This window comes from Crocuta crocuta, unplaced genomic scaffold (genome assembly GCF_008692635.1).
Source record: "Crocuta crocuta isolate KB4526 unplaced genomic scaffold, BGI_CrCroc_1.0 scaffold24, whole genome shotgun sequence".
Classification (NCBI taxonomy): Eukaryota; Metazoa; Chordata; class Mammalia; order Carnivora; family Hyaenidae; genus Crocuta; species Crocuta crocuta.
In genome coordinates, this window is record NW_027530974.1 from 2,949,577 (window position 1) to 2,972,960 (window position 23,384).

At 40.1% G+C, this 23,384-nt stretch overlaps 2 protein-coding genes across 5 annotated transcripts in view; one reads left to right on the forward strand and one right to left on the reverse strand.

The window, feature by feature from the left end:
* LOC144236413 (testis expressed protein 56-like) overlaps positions 1–16,881 on the forward strand; it is a 30,769-nt gene extending 13,888 nt beyond the window's left edge. Inside the window, exons 4-7 of one of the 4 annotated variants that reach the window (XR_013336532.1) lie at positions 4,301–4,399; positions 12,242–12,298; positions 13,794–13,927; positions 16,613–16,881. Coding sequence is in view for 2 of the 4 variants with exons in the window: in XM_077770038.1 (XP_077626164.1) it covers positions 4,301–4,399; positions 4,719–4,739 (120 nt within the window). In the remaining 2 variants the exon portion in view is untranslated. Of the gene's footprint in view, positions 1–4,300; positions 4,400–4,718; positions 4,827–12,241; positions 12,299–13,793; positions 13,928–16,612 lie in introns of those variants that run through there. The other 3 variants (XR_013336531.1, XM_077770039.1, XM_077770038.1) reach the window with 3 other exon arrangements.
* ECI2 (enoyl-CoA delta isomerase 2) lies at positions 26–22,466 on the reverse strand. Its single transcript, XM_077770037.1, has 10 exons — positions 22,331–22,466; positions 19,962–20,112; positions 17,264–17,362; positions 16,846–17,031; positions 14,736–14,805; positions 7,186–7,288; positions 6,373–6,493; positions 2,701–2,790; positions 1,172–1,315; positions 26–285 (listed from the first exon to the last, which is right to left on the reverse strand). Exons 1-10 carry the CDS (start codon positions 22,384–22,386, stop codon positions 130–132), a joined length of 1,176 nt encoding a protein of 391 aa, XP_077626163.1. The 5' UTR covers positions 22,387–22,466; the 3' UTR covers positions 26–129.
* Between the last annotated feature and the right edge of the window lie 918 nt (positions 22,467–23,384).

The following is a 23,384-nucleotide window of genomic DNA, read 5'->3' on the forward strand; positions in this document are numbered from 1 at the left end:
TGGTGAAATATAATCATAAGTGATATTTCAGCACTGAAAAAAGGCAATGTTTATTCAGTTTAAGTATTGGAAATCACAAATGAGAGCACATCCCTTCCTCTGAAGTGCTTAATGTTTCTGTGATAGGCATCACAGTTTGGCTTTTCGGGTTAAAAAGTTCATGATCGCGTTCATGCATTCATCTGACAGCCATCTTTCCTGGAGGATTCTGCTTTCTTCAGCATTAATAGCATGTAGCTTTTCTTTCTCCTCATTCCTGATGACCTGTTTTGAAATTCTCATGGCCTGAAAACACAAAAGTAACCATAAGGTTAAGAGGCATTGTAATAGGGTACCCAATAGTTCTGACTTTTGTTTCTCCATTGTTCACTTAATCCTGTCACACTTTCAGATATATGTGTAATGTAGGACAGTGCTTTTCAAACTTTAATGTGCATACGAATGACCTTGATGGGTGTGGGAGAGGGCCTGGGATTCCACATCTGTAAAAAGCTCAAGACAGATACTAAAGCTTTTGGTTCCAGGACCACATTTTGGGCAGAAAGACTGGCAAAGCGATCAGTCACCAGTTAACTGCATATAAAAATGAAAGTGCAAGGAGCCAGGTGGCTCAGTTGGTTAAGTGTCCAACTCTTGGTTTCGGCTCAGGTCATGATCACATCATGGGCTGGTGGGTTTGAGTCCCGTGTCCGGCCCCACGCTGTCAGCACAGAGCCCTCTTGGGATTTTCTCTCTTTCTCTCTCTCCCTCTCTCTCTGCCCCTCCCCTGTGAGTGCTCCCTCTCTCAAAATAAATAAATATGCTTATAAAAAAAATGAAACTCCATCCTCCCCAGAAAGTGCTACATGGTAAGAATCTCCTCAAGGTCAACCTATCTCTGGCTTCTCACCTGGATTCAAGAATAAGAGTGTTCAGCAAATACTGCCTATCATCCCCAGAGAGAAGTGCTCCTCTGCCTTCCTATACATATCAGAGAAATGAAATGCCTATTGAGAAGTTTCATAAAACTCAGTGCTTCTAGCATTATTATGGTTATTTTTAACCTCAAATTTAGATGTGCTTAAAGCTAACCAAGGTAGGCCTTGTGTTTTAAATTCCTTATTTTCTTAAGGCAGATACATTATTTCCATGGTTTCTATTATTAAAAAGAAAGAAAAAAAAGGACACTAACATTTGGGGGCAACTTTGAATATGCTTTCAGCCTGGTCCAAACTTCCTTCTGAAAAGTGCTATCAGGAAACACTTCTGTAACAAGTCCTTGAGCGCATGCCTCTGCAGCGGTTAACTTCTTTCCAAAAATTAGCATCTCTGCTGCCTGAAATGAAAAGCAGGATTAAGGCATTAACTTAATGAAACAAAGGTCAGTGAACCTCAGAACAGCAGATAAAGGGAGAGTCCCTTGTGGTCTTTGGAGGCTGCCAGGATTTCTTGTTCAGGGAGAAACTGAAGACCTCACAGGCAATGCTCTTGCAAACTGTGCTGAGGCCATCTTAGGTTCTCTTGAAGGTGTGCAGGCATTTTTGCTTCTGGATGTATCTATGGAGCAGGGAGCCCAGGACAGAAATGACCTGAAGCGGATGCTGACTTGATAACCCACAAAGGGTATATTTTATTTTATACACCGTAACAATTATAAAAAACAAAAAACAAAAAACAACAACAAAAAAAAAAACAAAGAAAGGAAAATCATGGTCACAGCGAATACCAACCAAACTTTAAACACCCTAAGTCTCTAACTTCCCTTCCCTGGAGATTTTACCAGTGGTCTAGCTCTGACTGGTTTCCTTACCTGCACAGGTACTAGTACTTAACTCTACTCGACTAAATGAAAGTGAGGACGAATTAATATTCAGTTTCTAACAAAACTGAGGTCCCTAAGCAGATATCCTTCTCTGTATTTCCAATTTTGCTTCTGGAAAAGTAGTATTTTCATAGTCGGATACTCTAAGCCTTAGGGTTGATTCTGCCCAGCCTTTCAAAGTTAAAATCTGTAGAGCCACTCAGGGTATGTGACAGAATAATGAGATTTAAAAAGTATGTATTTACAACAAAAACCTAGCAGTCAATGAAAATAGGCCCAACTCCAACCCCACCCCTTTCAGGCCTCAGAGTATGGGCAAGCCTCCCCTACCCCCCAGCTCTCCAGGCCCCCATCTTGTTGTGATCACCCCGCAGTCATGCACACTGCGCCTGGGCAACCAGGTTTCCACAGACACGGTGACAGACCTGAGCAGACCCCGACCACTCCAGGAGGCTGAATGCATGACTACAACTACTGACGAAGAGGCTGCTGTGACCAGAAGCGGCTCTGGAAGGGCGCCTCCCGTGGCTCTCCAAGTAAAGGTGTCATCTTACGGCTTCCAGGGGTTGCCGCTCATCTGTACAGAAATTGGGTGGGGCTCTGAGCTGGCACAGCCCTGGTCCTTTAATGCTTAACGCCACAGTGGACAATGAGCGGGGCACCCAGCTGCAAGAGCAGATCTGAGTCTGGGGAGTTCTGGAGGGTTTCTGATTCTCCCTCATACCAGAAGACCATTTCCGATAGCCCAGCTCCTCTATATTGGAAACTTTTACAGTTGGAGAGCAAATGCCTCATTTTTCTCCTGTCTGTACTACTGAGGAAAAGAAGAGAGAGTACAGAGCTACTTTTGGAACAGAAGTCACTTATTACAATTTATTCTTTGGGCTCCCAAAAGTTACCTTGGATGGGCCCATTATCTTCGGAAAAGTGTAAGAAGAACATCCTTCTGGACTTTGGCCTAGGTGACTGAAAGGAGTGTGAAATGTTGCCTATTTGGAGAAAAAAGAAAAGAAAGAAAATTATTTTTTGTATGTGATTTAAAATAAATTTCATTATTGTCTACATCCTCCCAATACTTAATTGAGTAACTTGTTTTAGAATTAGGTTTATTGTAGAATAATATACACAGAAAGTTCACTCTCAGATACGCAGCTGGTAAGTTTTAACACATGTGTACAGTTATGAGCCACTACCATGTCAAGGTGTAGATAATCTCCATCACCCCAAAGAGTTCCTTTGTGCCCTCCATTCCTGTCATCCCCAAACGACCACTGATCTGTTTTCTGTCTCTCTATTCGCCTCCTCTAGAATGTAATATAATGGAATCACTGTAGCCTTTGATCCTTAGCCTAAGACTTCTGAGAGTTACCATGCTGTAGCATGTATTAATAGCTTGCTTCTTCTCATTACTGAATACAAGAATCCCATTGTATGGATGTTATAATTCGTGTATCCATTTACCAGCGGAAGCCACTGGTATTATTTCCAGCATTTTGGCTATTATGAATAAGACTATTAATGATAATTTTATGCAGGTCTCTACATGAACGTGTTTTCAATTCTCTTGCGTAAATACCTAGGGGTGGAACTGTTGGGTTGTGTGGTAAGTGGTGGTTTAAAACTTTGTAAGAAGTTGCCAAAAGATTTGCCACCGTGGTATACCATTTAACATGCCCACCAGCAGTAAGTGAGTTTCAATTGCTCCATATCCTTGCTAAACCTTATTATTATCAGTTGTTTTACCTTGAACCATCCTGGTAGGTGTGTAGTAGTGCCTTGCAGTTTTAATTTCCATTTCCCTAAAGACTAATGATGTTGAGCATCTTTTCAAGTACTTATCAGCTCTTTTTATATTTTCTTTGATGAAGTAACCATTCTAATACTTCACCCATGATTTTTAAGTTAGATTGGTTGTCTTTTTATTATCAAATCATAGCTCTTTACATATTCTGGTTGCAAGTGATTTTCCTAATAGTCTCTTTCTCCTATGTTTTTAAAGAGCCATTTATACTGCATTTTCTGCAGGCTATATATTCCTCTCTGTTGCCCATTTTTACATTAAGTTGTTGATCTATCACTTTATAAATGTATTTAAAAATATATTAGGGAGATTAGCCTTTATTATGCCAATTGAAAAATTGTTTCCTCAGTCTGTCATCTGTCTTGATTTTACCTCAGAGAGGTTTTTAAATTGGCTTTAAACTTAAGAAATCTACTTCAATACTGGTTATTTAGACTATAGAGCCATCTTTAATTTTTTAATTATTTAAGAAATATTTTGTGTATATCTTGATGAATGAGAAGTCTTTATAAAAGGAAATTAATTCATAATTGACAATATGTACAAAGAACATTTATACTCCATTTCCCCTAATCAGATACGGTGCTATTTCTTAATGAATATTGTGAGAGGACATAAATAAATAAGGTATACAGCATATAAACAAAAATAAAAATCTAAAATACTAATGTTACCTATCATCCCCTTCCCTCCAAAAGAAAACTTTTTCAAGAAGCTATACTGCAAAGTCACAGCCTAAGGACTATAAGCAAGAAATTAAAAGAAAACACCAACCACAGCTTAAGGGACACAAACAGGTATGTGTGGAGCTGACAGTAGGCACCATTTAACTTATTTATAATCATTATTATACGTAAGCATCTAGCCTATTTTCAGAAATAAAGCAGTAGATATAATTAAGGGTCGGGCTCTAGCATCAGACTGCTTGGTGATGCTGGTAGCTTCTTAGCCTCTTTGTGCCACAGTTTCCCTGTCTGTGAAATGGGAACAAAAGCATCTGTCTCACAGGGCTGTTGTGAGTGGTAAGTAGGTATAGTGTGCATCAACAGAATGCCCAGTATGTGGTGAGTACTCAAATATGATTTTTAGGATTTCTATCTTTTTATTACCTCATAGGGGAAATATACTACTTGCTGACAAAGAAGCTAATAGACAATGTTAACTACTGCCCATAATAAAGAAGCATTTGATTATATGAGTAAATGTGGACCCACATCTAGTATGGTACTTGTTTATGAAGCCAATAAAGATAAATCCTATAAAATGAATTCCTCTCTGCAGGTTCTTTCTTCTGTGTCTTTTTCTGATTTGAAATTGAACCTTGGTTTAGTTCAGTTGGGTGAACTCTTAGCAGTGGTTGCTATTTCTCAAATATTTTACTTTGGGGCAAATCTTTTAGCATTTAACTTATATACCTGTGTTTTCTTTGATTTCAATTACTATTACTATACTATTCAATTACTATAAGATGGAAGTCCTAGAAACCTATAAAACGATGATGGATAGGATAGTCATTTTGAGTTCTGAGAAAGAATCAGGGAAATATTCAAAGAGGATGATATATTTGCTCTCTAAGTACTGAAGAATGAGACCCCCAAGTTAATGTCAGGAACTACTGACCCCACCCCCTTCTGGACTGGTGATTAATCAGTCCTCTAACACACAATGTGACCAGATGCTATTGATTTCTGCCTTTGGGCAGAAACTTCCACCTATAGAGGTTAAGCAGCCTAGCACCTAGAATCTCATTTGCTATTTTCATGGGAAATTATTAATAAAAATTAGGTCTGCCAACATGCCAAATCTGATCAAACTGAATTTGGTAAAAAATGAACCCAAGAGGTTAGGATCTTAAAATGTGGTCTTGTCTATCAGTAGGGAAAACACCTCTAAACTAAACTAGAAATCTCTTCAGTGATAAAAACTAATTGTTCCCCATGAGGTGTTGATCAGGAAATCTTACCACTGCAGAAGCAAAAATTACTCTAAGAATCTGGTAACCCTACCAGGGGTTATTAGCTATACAGTAAAAGTTCTAGGGTAAAAGTTCTAAGATAAATGGTCACCACATCTTTGTTCATAATGACAGAACTGAGAGAGCCCAGGGTCCCAGCAGCCAGGGTCTGGTTATCTCTGAGTGGTAAGACAAGGAGGGATTTTTTTTAACTGAACCCTTTCCTTTGTGCTTTCCCAGATTTTTCAAAATTTTATGTTCTACTATGAAGTATAGCACCACTGTAGTAAGAACAGAAAGTGAAATCAATACAATTCAATGGTGAACACAAAGCTGAACTGTTTTGGCAAGTAACTTCACTGAGCTTCAGTTTATTTATCTGCAAAGAAGCGAGTGAGGGTAGATAGTACTTGAAAGTCCCTTCTTATCCAAAAATTCTATTCTAAAATTCTAAACTCCAGAATTTGTTTTCTTGGGAAAAAAGTATTAAATGGTCCACTTGTGTAACATGCAAAAATGCCATTCCTATTTTAGATTAATTGGAAAATCAAAAGGTGAGTGACTGTTACATAATTAAGACTAAAGAACCAAAAGAGTGGGGACAAACGTTCACAACAATCCTGGTGTTTAGGAAAACCTAAGTTAATAATGAAGGATAAATAACACAAGTTGAATTACATTAGGGTAATTCTTTAGGAAAAATGTAAATTTAGTCCATTCTCCCATAAACCATGTACTACTAGCAACAATCAAAGAGAGTTCAATGGACCTCGTTTTTTCCCTCCTGACTTTGTACATTTCTGGGGGCTAACTTACCCTGTCGGACGCATACACAATATCAAATAGCCCGAGAATGGTGACAGGGATTCCCACAGCTGGACCGTTTACCAGTGCAATCAGAGGCTTAGGAAAATCTATAAAGCAGCCTACAAAATTCCTACAGAAATGGAAATAAAAAAGCACATTTAAATGTTCCAAAGCAGCATTACTGAAGTATAGGCAAGACAGCATGAGTCTGAAAAAAACTTTCTGGCCAGGCTGGACACACATTTGAATGGCACTTGATGGATGCTCATGGAGTGAGTCCCATAAGCTTGACTTTGGTTCACCATGTATTCTGGGCAGCCAGGTCAGGGCCGTATGCCAGCTGCAGACTTAAGAGACTAGGATGGCTGGTGGAGCATATGCTGCAATGTTATAGCTCAGTGGGAATTAGAAATTTAGGAGGGAAATGAGTTAGGAAGACAGAAGCCTTCCTGTCCTCTACGCTGACACTACTTCACATGTCCCATTACTAGCAATCATGGAAACTATGCATTCCTCTGGTCAAACAAGAATTTGTTTGTAGCTCTCTGCTTCAATACTAGAGAACGTTTATTTATTCTTCACATATTTAGTTTACTTTTATGCTTTCTAATCTAATCTCATATAGAGTAGCAGGACGAACAGGTAACAGAAGTGACAGACTAAATACCCACATATTGACAGAGGCTGTTTGGAGAAATATGCTTGTCCAGGGCCACATTAATTACACTGACACAAAGAAGTATTTTCTTACTTCTGCTCGACTAAATACCACTTTCATGAACAAGAATGAACCCTCTGGGATCAGACAAATATCACTCTTACCTCAGTAAAATGGCGCCGTTTTTAGCTTTCTCCTCTAATCCACCAGGAACAGTGTCAGTGAAATTAGTCAGGTCATTCCCACTGGAGTAATAGTCACCATTTCCTATAAATAAAATCAGCAGATTCACCATTCATTCTGTGATTACTGAGCATCTACTCTATTAGCAAGCACCAGAAGTGCACTGGTAAACCAGCTATGGCTCCTGTCCTAATTTCACAGACTGGTGAGTAAGCTGAACACTGATTTGAAAACACATAAGCAAATGTAGGTAATGTAATTCTGATACAAGGAGAGGTACTTGACAATGACATGAGAGTATGTAACAAGGGATCTGTTCCAATCAGGAGGCTTGAGGAGGGACATTCCTAAAGAAGGAATAGCTGAACTGGGATCTGAAGGAAGAGCAAGTTTAGCTAGAAAATGAAGGATAAGGCAGAATTCATACAGAGGGAACAGCATGTGCCAAGGTTCTGTGAAGGGGGTAACCCTGGTGTACGTGATAGGCTGAAAGAAACACCACTGTGCCAGAGCAGAAAATGTCAGAGGGGGAGCTGATGTATGTAGGATGAGGGCAGGCAGTATGGACCATGCAATGCTTTGCTGATCCATTAAGAAGTTCTGCCTTGGGGCGCCCGGGTGGCTTAGTCGGTTAAGCGTCCAACTTTCGCTTAGGTCATGATCTCGCGGTTCGTGGGTTCGAGCCCCGCGTCGGGCTCTGTACTGACTGCCAGCTCAGAGCCTGGAGCCTGTTTCAGTCTGTGACTCCCTCTCTCTCTGACCCTCCCCTGCTCACGCTGTCTCTCTCTCTCTCCTAGANCCTCACAGAAAAAAAACAATAAAAAAAAAAAAAAAAAAAGAAGTTCTGCCTTTTATTCTAAGACACATTGGTGGTGCTTGGTTTTAAAGTATAATTTACACACAATAATACCAGTTTTAAACTCTTCGTTCAATGATTTTTATTAACTGCAAATACCTGTGTGATAGCCATTTGAAACAGATACACTTATTTCTACCATCCCAGAAAGTTCCCTTAAGCTCCTTTCCAGCCATCTCACCCTACCCCACCCTGCCCCAACGCAACCGCTTTCTGACTTCAATCACCACAGAACACTTTTGCCTATTTTAGAACTTTTATAAATGGAATCACATAATGTGTACACTTTTGTGTCTGTGTGCTCTTTGTTGAACTGTCTTAAAGATTCACCTATATTGTCGTATCAGTTCTTCATTCCTTTATATTGCTGTGTAGTATTCCATTGTGTGACTAGTCAACAATTTGTTTATTCATCTGCTGATGCACATTTGTGCTGTTTTTAGCTACTGCAAATTGGATTACAAATTGTTCTGTGGATATACGCTTCATTTATCTTGAGTAATTGCCTAGGAGTAGATTGGTGTGCCACTGAATTGGTGTGTTTTTAACTCCATAAAAGTTGCCAGTCTTCTGAACTGTTCTCATATCAGATGTGTAAGAGTTCCAGTTGCTTCACGTCATCACCAATATTTTGTACAGTCTGTTCTTTGGATTTTAGCCATTCTCGTGTATGAAAGTCCCATTGTGATTCTAATTTGCATTTCTTTGACGGCTACTGTTATTGAGCACCTTTTCATGTACGGGCAATCTGTATTTGTTCTTTGATGAAGTGTCCAAGTCTTTATCTATTTTTTATTTTATTATTATTTTCTTTCATAGTTTATTGTCAGGTTGGTTTTATTTTTTTATTATTTTAAGTTTATTTATTTATTTTGAGAGAGAGCTCATTTGTGAGTGTAGGAGGGGCAGAGAAAGAGGGAGAGAGACTCTAAGCAGACTCCATGCTCAGTGCAGAGCCTGATGACGGGCTCAATCTCACAAACTGTGGAACTCAAGTGTCAGATGCTTAATGGACTTAGCCACCCTGGAACCCCTATCTAGTTTATAAATCTGGCTGCTGTTCTTGTTAATTTCTAGAAGTTCTTTATATATTCTGGATATTAATCCTTTATCAGATTTATGTATACATGAATTTGTATATGCAAATATGCCCCCCCAGCCTGTGGTACTTGTATATTCATTTTTTTTTTTTAATGTTTTATTTATTTCTAGGAGAGAGAGAGAGAGACAGCGTGAGCAGGGGAGGGTCAGAGAGAGAGGGAGTCACAGACTGAAACAGGCTCCAGGCTCTGAGCTGGCAGTCAGTACAGAGCCCGACGCGGGGCTCGAACCCACGAACCGCGAGATCATGACCTAAGCGAAAGTCGGATGCTTAACCGACTAAGCCACCCAGGCGCCCCTGTATATTCATTTTCTTACTACTGACTTTGATAAACATATATTTTAAATTTTGATGAGGCTAAGTTGTAAATAGTTTATGGTTAACACTTTTCATGTTCTAAGAAATCTCTGCTTACCCCATGGCTACAAGGATACTGTTTTCTTCTAGAAGCTTTATGTTTGTGAGTTTTATGCTTACATAACTTTTAATTAATTTTTGTATAGGGTAGAAGATGGGGTTGAAGTTCATTTCCCCACATATGGATATCTAGTTGATCTGATACCATTTGTCAGGAGATTTTTCTTCCTCCACTGAATTATCTTGGTGCCATTGAAGAAGTTTTAAATGGGGGAGGAATAAGATTTTTGTTTGGAACAGGAATTTTTAATGGATGCGGTAAGATTGGACACGGCATGGGAAAGAGGTGGACAAAAGGGGATCAGAGAGATTAGATGGGGCTTATTTCAGTTCAGACAAGAGTCCATGGTGGCTTGGACTAGGTCAGAGGAGACAGAAAGGAAAAAGGATGGACTCCAGAGACACTGATGAAGTAAAATTGGGTTAGACTGGACACAGGAGGTAAGAGAGGGACAAGATCCAATGATGAATGTTAGGATTCTACAAAGGGTAGAAGTGAAACCACTCACTGTAATTTGGGACACTAAAAGAGCTCCAGAGAGAGAGATATAAGAGGTGACACCTCTGAAGAAGTGCCAGGTGGGTACACCAGTTGGGAGCCCCATGGAACATCCTAAGTAAAGATACCAATGAGGGAAATCACCAGCATATAGATTTCTGCTGGAGAGTGGGTATGGATGTGGGGTCCAGGGAGAGCAAGAAGCAGGAAGCGAACAGTGCCTAGAGGTAAACCTTCAGGAACCCTCTCATTTGATGGCCACACAGAGTACGAACCTACAAAGGAGATCAGAGCCAGCAGCTAGGGGCAGGCCGTGCCCCTGAAGCCTAGGGTAAGGAGGAGGGAAAGTCAGATGAGGCCTGAAAAATGTCCCTGGATTTAATGATACAAAGGTCACAGTGGGGATCTAAGCAAAAGGTAGGGACCACTCTGGACTGGGCTCAAAGACATGTTTCCCAAGGAAAAATCAGAAGATATGTTTGTTTTATAGTAGGGCTTTAGACAGTTACATTTGGGGAGCTGAGAAACAAAGAGCTATATCTGATTTCAGTAGTAGTTTTACATAATAAATTTGTTATTTTTTTCTCACATTTCCATTAGGAGCAAAGAGTGTCATAAGTAGTGTTTTCAACAATTCTGAGTAGTAAAACTTATTTTCCAAACACTGTTAGCTGGTCCTCATTGTATATATAAATTAATAGCTGAGTTTTCCTACAGACTCAAAATGTAAGTGATGGACAAGAGAAAGAAATGAAAATTACCTAAGAGTGTTCAGGAAAAAAGCAAAAGAGAAAACCATAACCACTAAAGAAGTGATACCATTAGAAGCTGTAAAAAAGAGGACAGGAATTGCTAAAAATGCAACCAGGGAACTGAAGATAGAGATTACCGAGCAAAGTAAGAGGAGACAAGAATTAAGAATTCAGAGAAAATAAAAGACAACAGTCCCAGCAGACCAGATATTTCCACAGCCAGAATTTCTTTCAAAAAAGAATAGATCGAATGAAACAAAAGTATTCAGAGATATTATCAAAGAAAACTTAAAACAAGGCCTTAATAATCAGTTTAACAGGATATGTTAAACAGTCCTAGGAAAAAGTGATAAGCAATGGGAAAGTATCCCATGGCCTTCTAGGGGGAAAAAAGATCTCATAAAGGGCTAATAACAAAATTAACAGTAGTCTCAACATTCCCTGGGGCAACATTCTATGCTAGAAGATAACGGAGCACTATTTAACAGACCGTACAGGAAGAGAGGTTTGCGGGAATGCATGCTATCTTCCTCGCCTTTCACAGGGACAACCAACAGATACTGTCCAAAGGGAATAATACAAGATAGAGATTAGATGGGTATCAGACAAAGCTATAAAAGCAATTACTAAAATCCATAAAAATAAAACATTCAAACTATGAGAAATAAAACACATATCAAGGAAAAGACCATGAAGTAAAAAATAACATTCAAAGGAAGCATTATAAACACCAGGCATGTAAGATGCCAGATCTAAAATATAACATATCAGCCATATACATAAATCTAAACAGGTAAATGGACCTCTACCAAAAAAAAAAAACTACACACACACACACACACACACACACACACACACAAACTGGATCAAAGGGGGAAATCCAACAATGTGCTGCATGGGACACAGACCATAAAAAATAATTCAGAAAGATATATAGTTAAAAGGATGGGTAAAGGTTTGTTAGGCAAGTGCAAACAGTACTGAAGCAGTTGTTACGGCATTAATATTTGAAAAGATTGACTTTAAGGCAAAACCCATTAAATGAGACAAAGATGACCATTTTATAATAATGGATAACTATTCACAAGTCTCCTAGTGCCAATAAAAGAAAAATTTGTTTTATTTATTTTTCTTATTTTAGAGAGAGAGTGCAAGCAGGGGAGAGGGAGAGGGAAGGGTGAGGAGAGGGAACCCCAAGTAGGTTCCATGCTCAGTGCAGAGCCTAATGCAAGGTTCAGTCCCATGACCCTGGGATTATGATCTGAGCAGAAATCAAGAGCTGGATGCTCATCTGACTGAGCCACCTGGGTGCCCTGATAAAAACTTGTTTTAAAGCAAAAAATTTTTTGATATTAAGGAGAAACTAAAAAAACATAGTAGTCAACAGATGCCTTTAATTGTCTTTTTTCAGTCTAAGATTCATTAGAAGAAAAGAAAGAACTGGGGAAATCTAACATAAATTAGAAAGGTAAGTCTAACTAATACATTTTAAGCTCTACACCTTAAAAGAATAAGCTTAGTTTTGAATAGTTTCTGGATTTAAAAAATTGGCCATTTCCCAATTCTTTATCTTCAAGGTAGAGAGTTCAATATATAGTAATGTACACAAAATTTAACAAATTTTTAAAAGTTAAGCTAATAATTTCTGATTATAATTCAGTGAAGCTAGGAAATAATAAAGGTAATGGAAAACCACAAAGCAACTAACCAATGAAACAAACAAAAAAAACTTTCTGGAAATTTAAGGAACTATTGTTATTATATAACAATTGGATAAAAAGTAAACAGAAACCTAATATGAAGCATATATAAAAGATAAATATAGCAAAAGCACTATTTATCAAAACTTAACCTTTCAGTTTTCTCAGCTCTAAAAGCTGAGTAATTACAGGACCTAACTTCACTGGGTTTGTTGGAAGAAAGCTTAGAAAAGGTTAAAATTTTAAAAAGCTTTAAAAAGAATCCAAGTGCTTAGAAGAGCACCTGGTAAACAGAACAGAAAGTGTATATATATATACATATGTCACCTATTATTATCATTATTATTAAATCAGCAATTTGGAATAGAGCCTGTAGATATATTTGCATGTTAGCTGAAAATCGTACATCTAAGGATATTCACTGCAACATCACTTTAATAGCAAAAGACTAAGTACAATCTACATATTCATCAACAGAGGAATAGTGAAATAAGTTATGGAATCCAAAAAAATGTTAATAGTTTGTGGTTTCGAAAGGAAACACTCAGATGTGTAGGTTGCTGACAGAACAGTTTTTCAGGATGTGTTGTTAAGAAAGGTAGGTGGGTATAGTATGTGTGTATTCTGTGTTTCTGGTTCTGTTTTTAAAAAATGAAAACACACACACACACACACACACACACACACATTTGTATATATGTACAGTTTCTAGAAGGCATCAAGACAAACCAAAATTTTCTAGGGAATAGGGCTGGGGTTCCAAAGAGTGAGATTTAGTTTTGTTATGTGTTTTCATACTCTCTGGATTAAAAACAAAAACAAAAACATGTGCTTATGTTAAACTTTTATAAAAAAAGTTAATTTGAAAATATATAAAACAAAACAAAAATAAATATACGTAAAACATCCTTCTCCTGCATCAAACCAATGTCACTTCTAGTCTACTGTTTTTGTTCCATTCTCCGAAATCACCTAGGTACATGTGTGACCTGCCAGGACAATCTTTAGTTCTTCCCTTCTCACCTCCTCTAATCAGATATCAGATTTCTCTCTCCCCACCTCTTTTCTTATGAAGAGCTGTGTGGTATCTCTATATTATTTATTCTACAAACTTCAATGAATAAAGAAAGCAAAATCACTCCTGCTTCTGCCAGTGCCTACAGTAACAGCTCCCACCTACCACGTGCCTGCTGAGTGCCATGCCCTTACCTGCATGATCTCATGTCATCATCTCAACCATTCAACAGGGCTAGTAAAACACAGTCTTCTCCATTCCAGAAGCAGAGGTCGCCCATAAGTAGCGGGGAATGAAGCCAGGATTTGAACTCAAGTAGACCTGAGTCCTGAGCCTAAGCCCCCTACATGCACATGGTGCCCCTTCCAACTCATCAGTCCAGGTTTGTGGGCATTCATGATATTTTCCAGTGATTATCACAGAACTGATATAATTTTTACTGTTTTTTTATTATGTCTTAAATATTTTCTATATTGTTGGTCTTTACAATTATAATTGTTAGTGCTTATGCAACTTATGCAATAAACAGTCTAGTGGATATTCTAGAATTTACTTTGTTATTCTATTATGGTAACATACTTAGAATGCTTTAACATTTCTCAATTGCAAGTAATGCTGTGAAGATTATCTTTCTTGCCTCAAACCTTTACCTTTTCTTGGATAATTTCCTTAAAATAAACTTCCACAAAGTGGGATACGAACATTTTATATATTGCCAAAATGCCCTTTTCCTTAGCTATTTACACTTTTTACAGCCATTTACACTGCTGCCAGCAAGACATTAAAGTCATTTATTCTACCATAACCTTGTCAAAGTGGGGTATAATTGAAAATTTTGCTAATTAAGGAAGTACAAAATGGAATCTCATCTTTTGATATGTATTTGTGATTATTAATGAGGCTGCATTTTTCCTCGGTATTTACTACCTGGTCTTTGTCATACAAATTATCTATTCATTCTAGTCACCAATTTCTCTAGAAGGCCTTAGTACTTCTCTTACCAGTCTGTATGTCCTTTTTACATGATAAAGATCCCAATCTTGTGCCTATCATGTTTTTTCTATATTAAAGAATTAACAGTATCTCAGTACTGAAAAAGACCTTAGAGCTATCTACTCAGTTTCCTATCTGGTCGGAAATCCCCCCCAAACAGAAATTTAATTATTAAGAAATCCAAGAAAATGTCTTACCTGTTAGAACAGTTATGGCAGAGTCATCCTTGCTGGCACTTTTAAGTGCAAGTATCATTTCATCATACATCTATGTGAAAGGGGGAGACGAGGAAAAGAAAGGAGCTCTGAAAATGACAACCATCGCCTGGTGGATTGACTAAAGTCAGTCTGCAAGCCTGCTCTCTGCAAAGTGCCACCTGTTTATGTTGGTTGTAGTTACGTAACCAAAAAGGCAGTCCAATACACTTGAACGGATGCTCACTCTTTTAACAATTACTCGGTGTGTATAATGGTACCATGTGCTATGATGGACATGGGGGGATTTATCCAGTTTTTCCCAAAGTGAGCAAGTAAGACACGGTCCTTGAGCTTTTGGAATTAATGGTGTGGTGTGTGGGGGGTTGGGGAAGGGAGGACTACGATGGGTGAAGAGTACAAGGAAGCACTGATGCATCTGGCATGGGCGGGAGGGTAGGTGGCCAGAGAGAGTTTCATGAAGCAGTTTTTCAGCTGGGACCTCAAAAAAGAGCCCAAGTGTCCCAGGCGGTCTGGAAAGCATTAATGAGTGTTAAAGGCTGGGATTTCAGGACACTAAAATGGCAGCCAAAGATAATGGAACAGAATTTCAAATCAGCAACGTCTCTGAAAATCTTGGATATGTAGTTGTTATAGCTTTTAGTGCACTGGTGCCATTTCTACCTTAGATGAGACATCAATGTGGGTGGGAGAGAATGATGAAGAGGGCTGATATTTATGCATACGCAGACACTGGTAAAAAAGATAGACTTTACATAATGTATGAGTAAAGGTGAAATCATATTCACTGAGGGAGGAAATGAGGAAGTAATGCCAATATTATTACAGTTATGATGACACAGCATGGTGGGGTAACTGGTAAAAGCCAGGATTATAAGACAGATCTATGAGGGTTTCAATTCAGGTTTCCTGGCTTATTTGAGCAAGTTACAACTTAAGCTAATTATTTTATTGTTAGATAATAATAGCAGTAGGCTCTGTATGGGAATTAAAGAAACCTCTGTGTGGAAAGTGCTGACACACGTCAGGCACTCTGTGAAGAGTACCTGCTATTTACTATTATCATCACCATCACCAGGATTATACAGAATTGAGTCAAGGGCAAGGGAAATAAAGTTTTGAGAATAAAATGTTTTACTAACTGAATGGCACATATCCAACTTCATGGATTTTTAAGATTATTTTAAATTAAAAAAAAATTTTAACATTTATTTATTATTGACAGACTGAGAGACAGAGCACGAGCAGGGGAGGGGCAGAGAGAGAGGGAGACACAGAATTTGAAGCAGGCTCCAGGCTCTGAGCTGTCAGCACAGAGCCTGATACAGGGCTTGAACTCACAAACCGTGAGATAATGACCTGAGCTGAAGTCGGACGCTTAACCGACTGAGCCACCCAGGCATCCCTATTTAAGACTATTTTAAAGTTAGTGTGCCCTTTCTGCTATAATGCAGATGATAAGGCCAATGAAGAAGGTTACAGAGAGCCCTCGCAAATTTTACTTGCAGTTCAGCACAAAGCATCTAATTAACTCCCTATAACTTTTTCAAGTGGAAGGGGTGGGAGTGGTTATTTTTATTATCATTCTAGTTCAATCAAAGATTCAACGATCAAAGTTGCTCTTATAAAGCAGCTCATTTCAAGCAGAGCTGGGTTATGCTGTATTTAAGAGGAAGGCCTTCTTTCCTTTCTCCCTCTGCTTGTACAAAATAAAGCCCCATGCAACTAGAATAGTACTCCCTCTCAAGTCTAAGTGACAGGAACAAAGTCTGGGGACAGTCTATACTGACCGCTACGCACATTCACTTATATCAATGTATATTTCATTTATATTAATTTATTTGTGCTTCCATCATTAGGAAAGTAGCAGTGCTTGTGGGCCATGGAGAACCTACTCAAAGCCAACTAATTCGAAATAACAATTGCCCAAACTGGTCGTGTGAAGAAGTAGCCACCATGACTCATCTTCCTACACCAAATCAAACAAGAGATCACAAAAAGAGGAATGATGCTGAAACACTATAATTTTTGAGTGAAACTGACAGGGGAAGAACAGAAAGGCAGGATAAATTCCTAGGGCAGGTGATGTTACCTTAATGGTGATTGCATTCTTTTTGTCGGGCCGGTTCATCATGATCTTTGTGATGCCGTCTTCAGAGGTTACCACCAGGGTTTCATATTCTGGTTGTTTCCTGTCTGCTTCAGGCTTCACTTGGCTGGAGTCAGAGGAAGAACTCAAACCTGACACCAGATCCACATAGCTCTGCCTCGCAATTTCCTGAAGAGAAGATGACAAATAACTTCAGCCCATGGTCAATGAGTAAATATTTTGAGAACCTTATGCTGCTAAGAAACAGCACCTTGCAATGAAGCAAGAATAAAGGTTCTGATGCAACAGAACCCATCAAGATCTCATACCTTCCATCTGCAATGGCTTAATAATGAGAAGCACCCAACTTCCTTCAGGAGGATAGCAAGTTAAATAAAAGCAAAGTAGCAAGTAAATTTACCTTGGGCAGACTGCCAAGGGCATTCCATGCATCCCATTTGGCCTTACTGATCAAGTCGAACACACCTGGTTTGGGTGTATTACAAGGTCCTTCAGTGGCCTGTGAAAAGGAGAGAAGCAATTATCAGTCAAATGTCCACGCAAACTGGAGCATCAAATATTTAAGATCCATAGAATGCACAACTAGCATGAATGTGCCTTTCTTTCCCAAATACTTTCAGAAGATACATAAATTCATCTGACTTTCTCCTTGCCCTCCCTTTGATGCTATTGCTAAAAATACACAACAGAAAAAAAAGACTGGAGAGACAAGATATGCCATCAGCTATTAGTCCCTAAAATAGGTTATATTTTAAAATAGGTTATAAATGCCTGCATGTGAAAATAATGGAAGGTAAGGGTTCTGGGAAAGTACTTTTTTAAAAATTCCAGTAGTCCATTAGTTTTATACTGATGACCACATTTTTTCACACTCATTCAGAGGCATAAAAAAAAATACCACTCATTCAGTGGTGGATTTCTGCTAACTGAACAGGGCTGTACCTGGGGTAGCAAGGATGGGAGTTGTCAGAGCCACTCGCCCTTTGGAAGCTTAACTAAAGGCCATACAAGTAGGAAGCATAAAAACAACTAAATTTTACTTATTTGAGAGTAGGTGGACTGAGGGTTTTGAGATGAATAAAATATCCCATGCAACTTCTTTGCACTTAAATAGCCACATGTAAAAACTTTAAATTCCCATAATAAGCCGAAAGAGGAAAGAGGAGGCTTTGAAAAACAAAGGCAGGGGCACCTGGGTGGCTCAGTCCGTTGGGCGTCAGACTTTGGCTCAGGTCATGATCTCACATTTCATGGGTTCAAGCCTTGTGTCAGCTCTGTGCTGACAGCTCAGAGCCTGGAGCCAGCTTTGGATTCTGTGTCTCCCTCTCTCTCTGCCCCCACTAAATAACCAGAAGCCCCCACTCTAAATCACATCGTTTGAGTCTCCAGGCAAAGATACTCCTTACCAGGCATGTTATCTCGAGGGCTTAGGGATTAAATCCCAGAAGTCAAGGGCAAAGGCCACACTTCTTTCTGAACTAAGTCAAATTCTTCACTATACACAGTCATATGAAAGTAAGGGAGACTCAAACCAATCACAGGAAGAGGGAAATAGATCACACCCAGGAGTCCAGAAGAGCTGACTTCTCAAGCAGTCTTTAGACATCACAACTTAAAAACTGAACTTAAAATTTTTGTTATAGAAATTTTCAAACAGGGGCACCTGGGTGGCTTAGTCAGTTAGGCAGTGGACTCTTGGCTACGGCTCAGGTCATAAACTCAGGCTCGTGAGTTTGAGCCCCACATCACGCTCTGCACTCAACAATGTGGAGCCTGCTTCAGATCATTTGTCTCCCTCTCTCTACCCCCCACACCCACCCTGCACATACACATGTGCTCTTTCTCTCTCTCTCAAAATAAACAAACATTAAAAAAAATTTTTGAGGTGCCTGGGTGGCTTAGTCAGTTAAGCATCCGACTTCAGCTCAGGTCATGATCTCACACTCTGTGAATGCCAGTTCGAACCCTGTGTCGGGCTCTGTGCTGACAGCTCAGAGCCCAGAGCCTGCTTCAGATTCTGTGCCTCCCTCTCTCTCTGACTCTTCCTTGCTAACACTCTGTCTCTGATTTTCTCTCTCAAATATAAGTAAACATTAAAAACATTTTTAAAATATTTTTAAAAATTAAAAAATATTAAAACATACACTAAAGTAGAATATTCTAAGAAATTCCCATTAATACTACATGGCAATGAGAAACAATGAAATCTGGCCATGTGTAGCAACATGGATGGACCTTGAGGGTGTTATGCTGAGCGAAATAAGTCAGGCAGAGAAGGACAAATATCATATGTTTGCACGTATAGGAGGATTAGGAGGAACTTGACGGAGGAACAAGGGGGAGAAGAAGGGCGGAAATGGTGGGGGAAAGGGAGAGAAGCAAACCATGAGAGACTCTTGAATGCTGACAAAAACTGAGGACTGATGGATGTGGGGGGGAGGGGGGATGGGCATGGAGGAGGACACTTGTGGGGATGAGCACTGAGTGTTATGTGGAAACTAATTTGACAATAAACTATTAAAAAAAAAAAAAGAAAAAAAAAAAAAAGAAATTCCCATTATTCAACCTAACTCGATAACTAGCATTTTTTGGCCATACTTGCTTTGTCCATCCTTTTCTTTCCTTTTTTTTTTTTTTTGTGCCCATTTTAGTGACCCCTGAACGCATACTATTTCACTATATAGTTAGTCTGCACTCCTAAAAAACATTAGCATTTTCTTATATAACCATGATGCCCTTAAGTAATAACTCCCAGGTATCACCCAATACTCCATCCATATTCAAATTTCCTCAGTGGTCTCAAAAAAAACCATCTTTCCAGTTGATTTTTTTCTAATCAGCAGACAGATAAGGTCCACCTCTTTGGTTGTTATCTCTTGTATGTCTCTCTTACTCTGGAGTGATCCTGAGGGTTACATTTTGGCTTAACAGTACTGCAAAGAGTAATATACAAAAACTCTTAGGTATACACGCTGTAGAGGCAAGGCAGCAACCTTAAAAACATGAGAAATGTATTTTAGTAAAACATACAGCATATCTATTAGAGAAGCCATCTGCTCAAAATGTCTTTAAATGATAAAAGACCTCAGGCATTTTACCTGCTTATAAAGTGCATAGAGTTTTAGCTTCACTTCATTTCCTGGATCCTTCAACTGTTTCACCTGATTCATCGCATGCTCAAAGTCTTTCTGACTGGCTCTCATTGCTGTTTCACTCATGTGCAGCTGAAATGCTGGGACCTGCAGGGAACTATAAACAGGCACACTGGTTTCTAATGGTTTCCAACCTTTACACACCAAAATGCTAAGTTTTTCCTTAAACATGTTCCCTATACCTGCCCCTTTACAAGCTGGCTGCAAATGGTTAGTGGTATAGGGGCCATGGGCAGGCAGTTCCAAGATGGGCCACTTTGGCCTGAATAATATTTTGAGTTAAAAGCAAGCAAAATCCAGCAGATTCAGGAAAAGCTCTCCACCTCCCCACCAAGTGCCTAAGTTTACATTGGAAGGAAGAGCCTGTGGCAATAAGAGAGCCACAGAGATTCCTCTTTATCTAAGAAACTTTGCCTAACAGGACCACCTTTGTTTGGACAATATCTCCTCTCACCTTCCTGCTATGGGTCTTCTCCATTGTATCCTCATAACCCTTACCCCTTCTCCTTAGCTCAGAATGGAAGCTTCAAAATACAAGTCATATAAGCCTCATGCTGCCTATCTTTGGAAATTCATGTCAGTGTGTATTCCCCATATGTATGAAGCTAAATTTGGTTTTCTGTTAATCTGTCTCATGTCCATTTGATTCTTGGTCCAGCTAGAAGGATCTTGAAAGGCAAAACAAATTTCTTCTTCCCCAATCTTTCAAAATGATCCCTGAAAATCAATACAGAGACTAACTGTAGTCATCTTAAAGGAAAAGGAAGCTACAATACAGCACAGTATTTGTAGCAATTCAAATTAAATACTGGTAAGTACAGCCAGAACCTGAATGGCCACAAAATTTTTTGACGGGCAGGCAAGATGGAAGTAATTGGGAGACTGAGCTGGAACAGGTCAAGGGAACAGAATCTGGTCTTTGTGCCCTGTGGGCCAGAAACCTTGTCTGCCCTTATTGATTAACAATTAACTACTCTAGGGTCATTTCTTTCTGTTCGGCAAAATATGTGTCTTAACACATAGGTGGAAGGAGGCGAGATGAGCTAAAATACAAGAAATGTTCAAAAAGACAAATGAGCTATTGCTGGCATCCAAAGAGCCATCCACTTCTTAGTGAGGTAGGGGAACTACCTAGGGGAAATCTAACTGCTGTGGATGCTAGTCTGTGAAACTGGGCTGAACAGACTTAACTAAATACTCACCCCAGGAAGTTTAAGGAGCCAGCTAGAAGCAGAGCAGAAACAGCAAGCACAACCAGGTAAGTTTTTAGCAGGCAGAGGGGAGGAGAAAATTTCAGTGCACAATAGTGAGCCCACACGCAAAAAATGGGTATTCACAATGATGACCCTGGCATATAAAGTTAAGGTTAATTGGATCAGAGATGATTAAAACATACAGTTGTTAGTGAAGCCCAAACCTCATTATCACTTCTGCAATATTACAACTTTCAAAGAGTATAAACCCTATGTTCAAACCCTGAAATATCAGTAATTCAATAAGTCTTCACTAATTTTTATATTAAATAACTGAGTTAGTTTCTTTCCAAAATGGAGAGGAAAACTGCATCCTACATCTGGCACCTGTCAAGTTCCAAACAGAAAATGAAAAGAAAACAAAATGTCCATTAGAAGGCCTAAATAAATGTGCAAGTTCACTTATTTAAAGTAAAGTGAATTGTTTAAAAATTCCTTACAGCTTAGCTTCGCGTGTGTGTGTGTGTTCTTTTTAAGATTTTAAGTGAACTCTCCACTCAAGATGGGGCTCAAATCCAAGACCAGTGATCAAGACTGACATGCCCTACCAACTGAAACAGCTGGGCGCCCCCCACCTTTTTGGTTTTTACAAGTTTGTGTATCCCGCCCTCAAACATAAGAAGTATTCTCCAAGAAGCGAACAGTTGATAGCGGTTTGCATTTCTACAGCTTTCAGCAGAAAAGCCAAGAGTGCTTAGTTAGATGTTCGACCTCATTTTAGCAAACTACCTCTGCAACCCGGAAGCAACCAGGGTGGGAGCGTGTAGATCTCAGGCTTCGTGGGACGCACTCCGGTCGGGAATGTGGCCCGAGGCACACGCTGAGCGCGGACACGAGTCGCAGCTCAGGCCTCGCGGGTTCCATCCCGACCATTTAGGGCGCAGCTGAGGAAGACGGCGTACGTTTCAGGACACTTGATACCACTGTGTCCTTGGAAAACCATAAAAGCATAGCCCTGTTGCTCTCAGAACAAGTTAAGAGAGAAGGCAGCTCCCACGGGCGGCGACCCCCTCGGGACGTAGGCGTCACAAGGGCGACTTTGGACCCCGGCTCAGCACTTACCTGCTCAGTGCTTTCGGGTACCAGCGCCGGACCACTCGGCCCACAGGGCCGGCCATGGCTAACTCGAGGGTGTGGCGACGAACTGAAGGCCAGGACTAGTAGCGGACCGGGCGCGGGGCCTGCGCGCCGGGCTAGGAGGCAGTGCGTGGGGGCGGGCCCGGGGCGGGGAAGAGCCGGGACCCAATAGGTCAGAGCGAGCGGCGAGGTGTGGGGCGGGGCCGACGCGCGGGGGCGGGGCCGGGAGTGAGGGGCCGCGGCTACGGACGCTCGATGCCTCTGCAGTGACTTGGGGAGATGCAGGGAGGCGGGTTGAGGCGGAAGAGGGAGAGGGGAGTTGGGGCGCGAGGGCAAAGGCTGCGGAGAAGCCGACAAACTGATCAGGGGACACAGGCTCTCCGAGCTCCTGGAGGTGCTTTAGGAGATGCGAAGGTGTAACGGGAGCACTGAAACTCTGCCAACGTTTGGGCTGCCTATGAGAGGGCCCAGAGGAGGGGTGGTCGCTTCCCCTCCCCCAGCTCCCCCTACTGCCCAGCTACCTGGGATGGGCTGTGCATTAAGGTAAGAAAACGATGAGGGTGTGTTTAAAACATAACAAAACACGCCGTATTTAATGCAAAAGTTGAAAGGTTTACAGACCTGGTAGAACACCTGGGCATCAGGAATTGCTGACTACTCTAAACCCATCTTTTCATGTCAGTAACTCTGTGGATAATTTTTAGTTTGCCAAAGCATTTAACAAAATATTTTCTTTGGGAAAGAATTCTTCTTCTTTTTTTAAATGTTTGTTTATTTTGAGAGAGAGCACACAGGGAGGGGCAGAGAGGGAGAGAGAGAATCCTAAGCAGACTCTGCACTCAGCAGAGAGCGTTATTCGGGGCTTGAACCCACTAATCATGAGATCATGACCTGAGCCAAAGTCAAGAGTCAGGGGATTGACTGACTGTGCCACCCTTTGGGAAAGAATTCTTAAGAATTAGAAGGGCCTTTGGCAGTCAGCTCCTCCAGTCATAGGAGAACAACAAAACCCACTGCTTTAAAGGGGATTAGAAAGAAA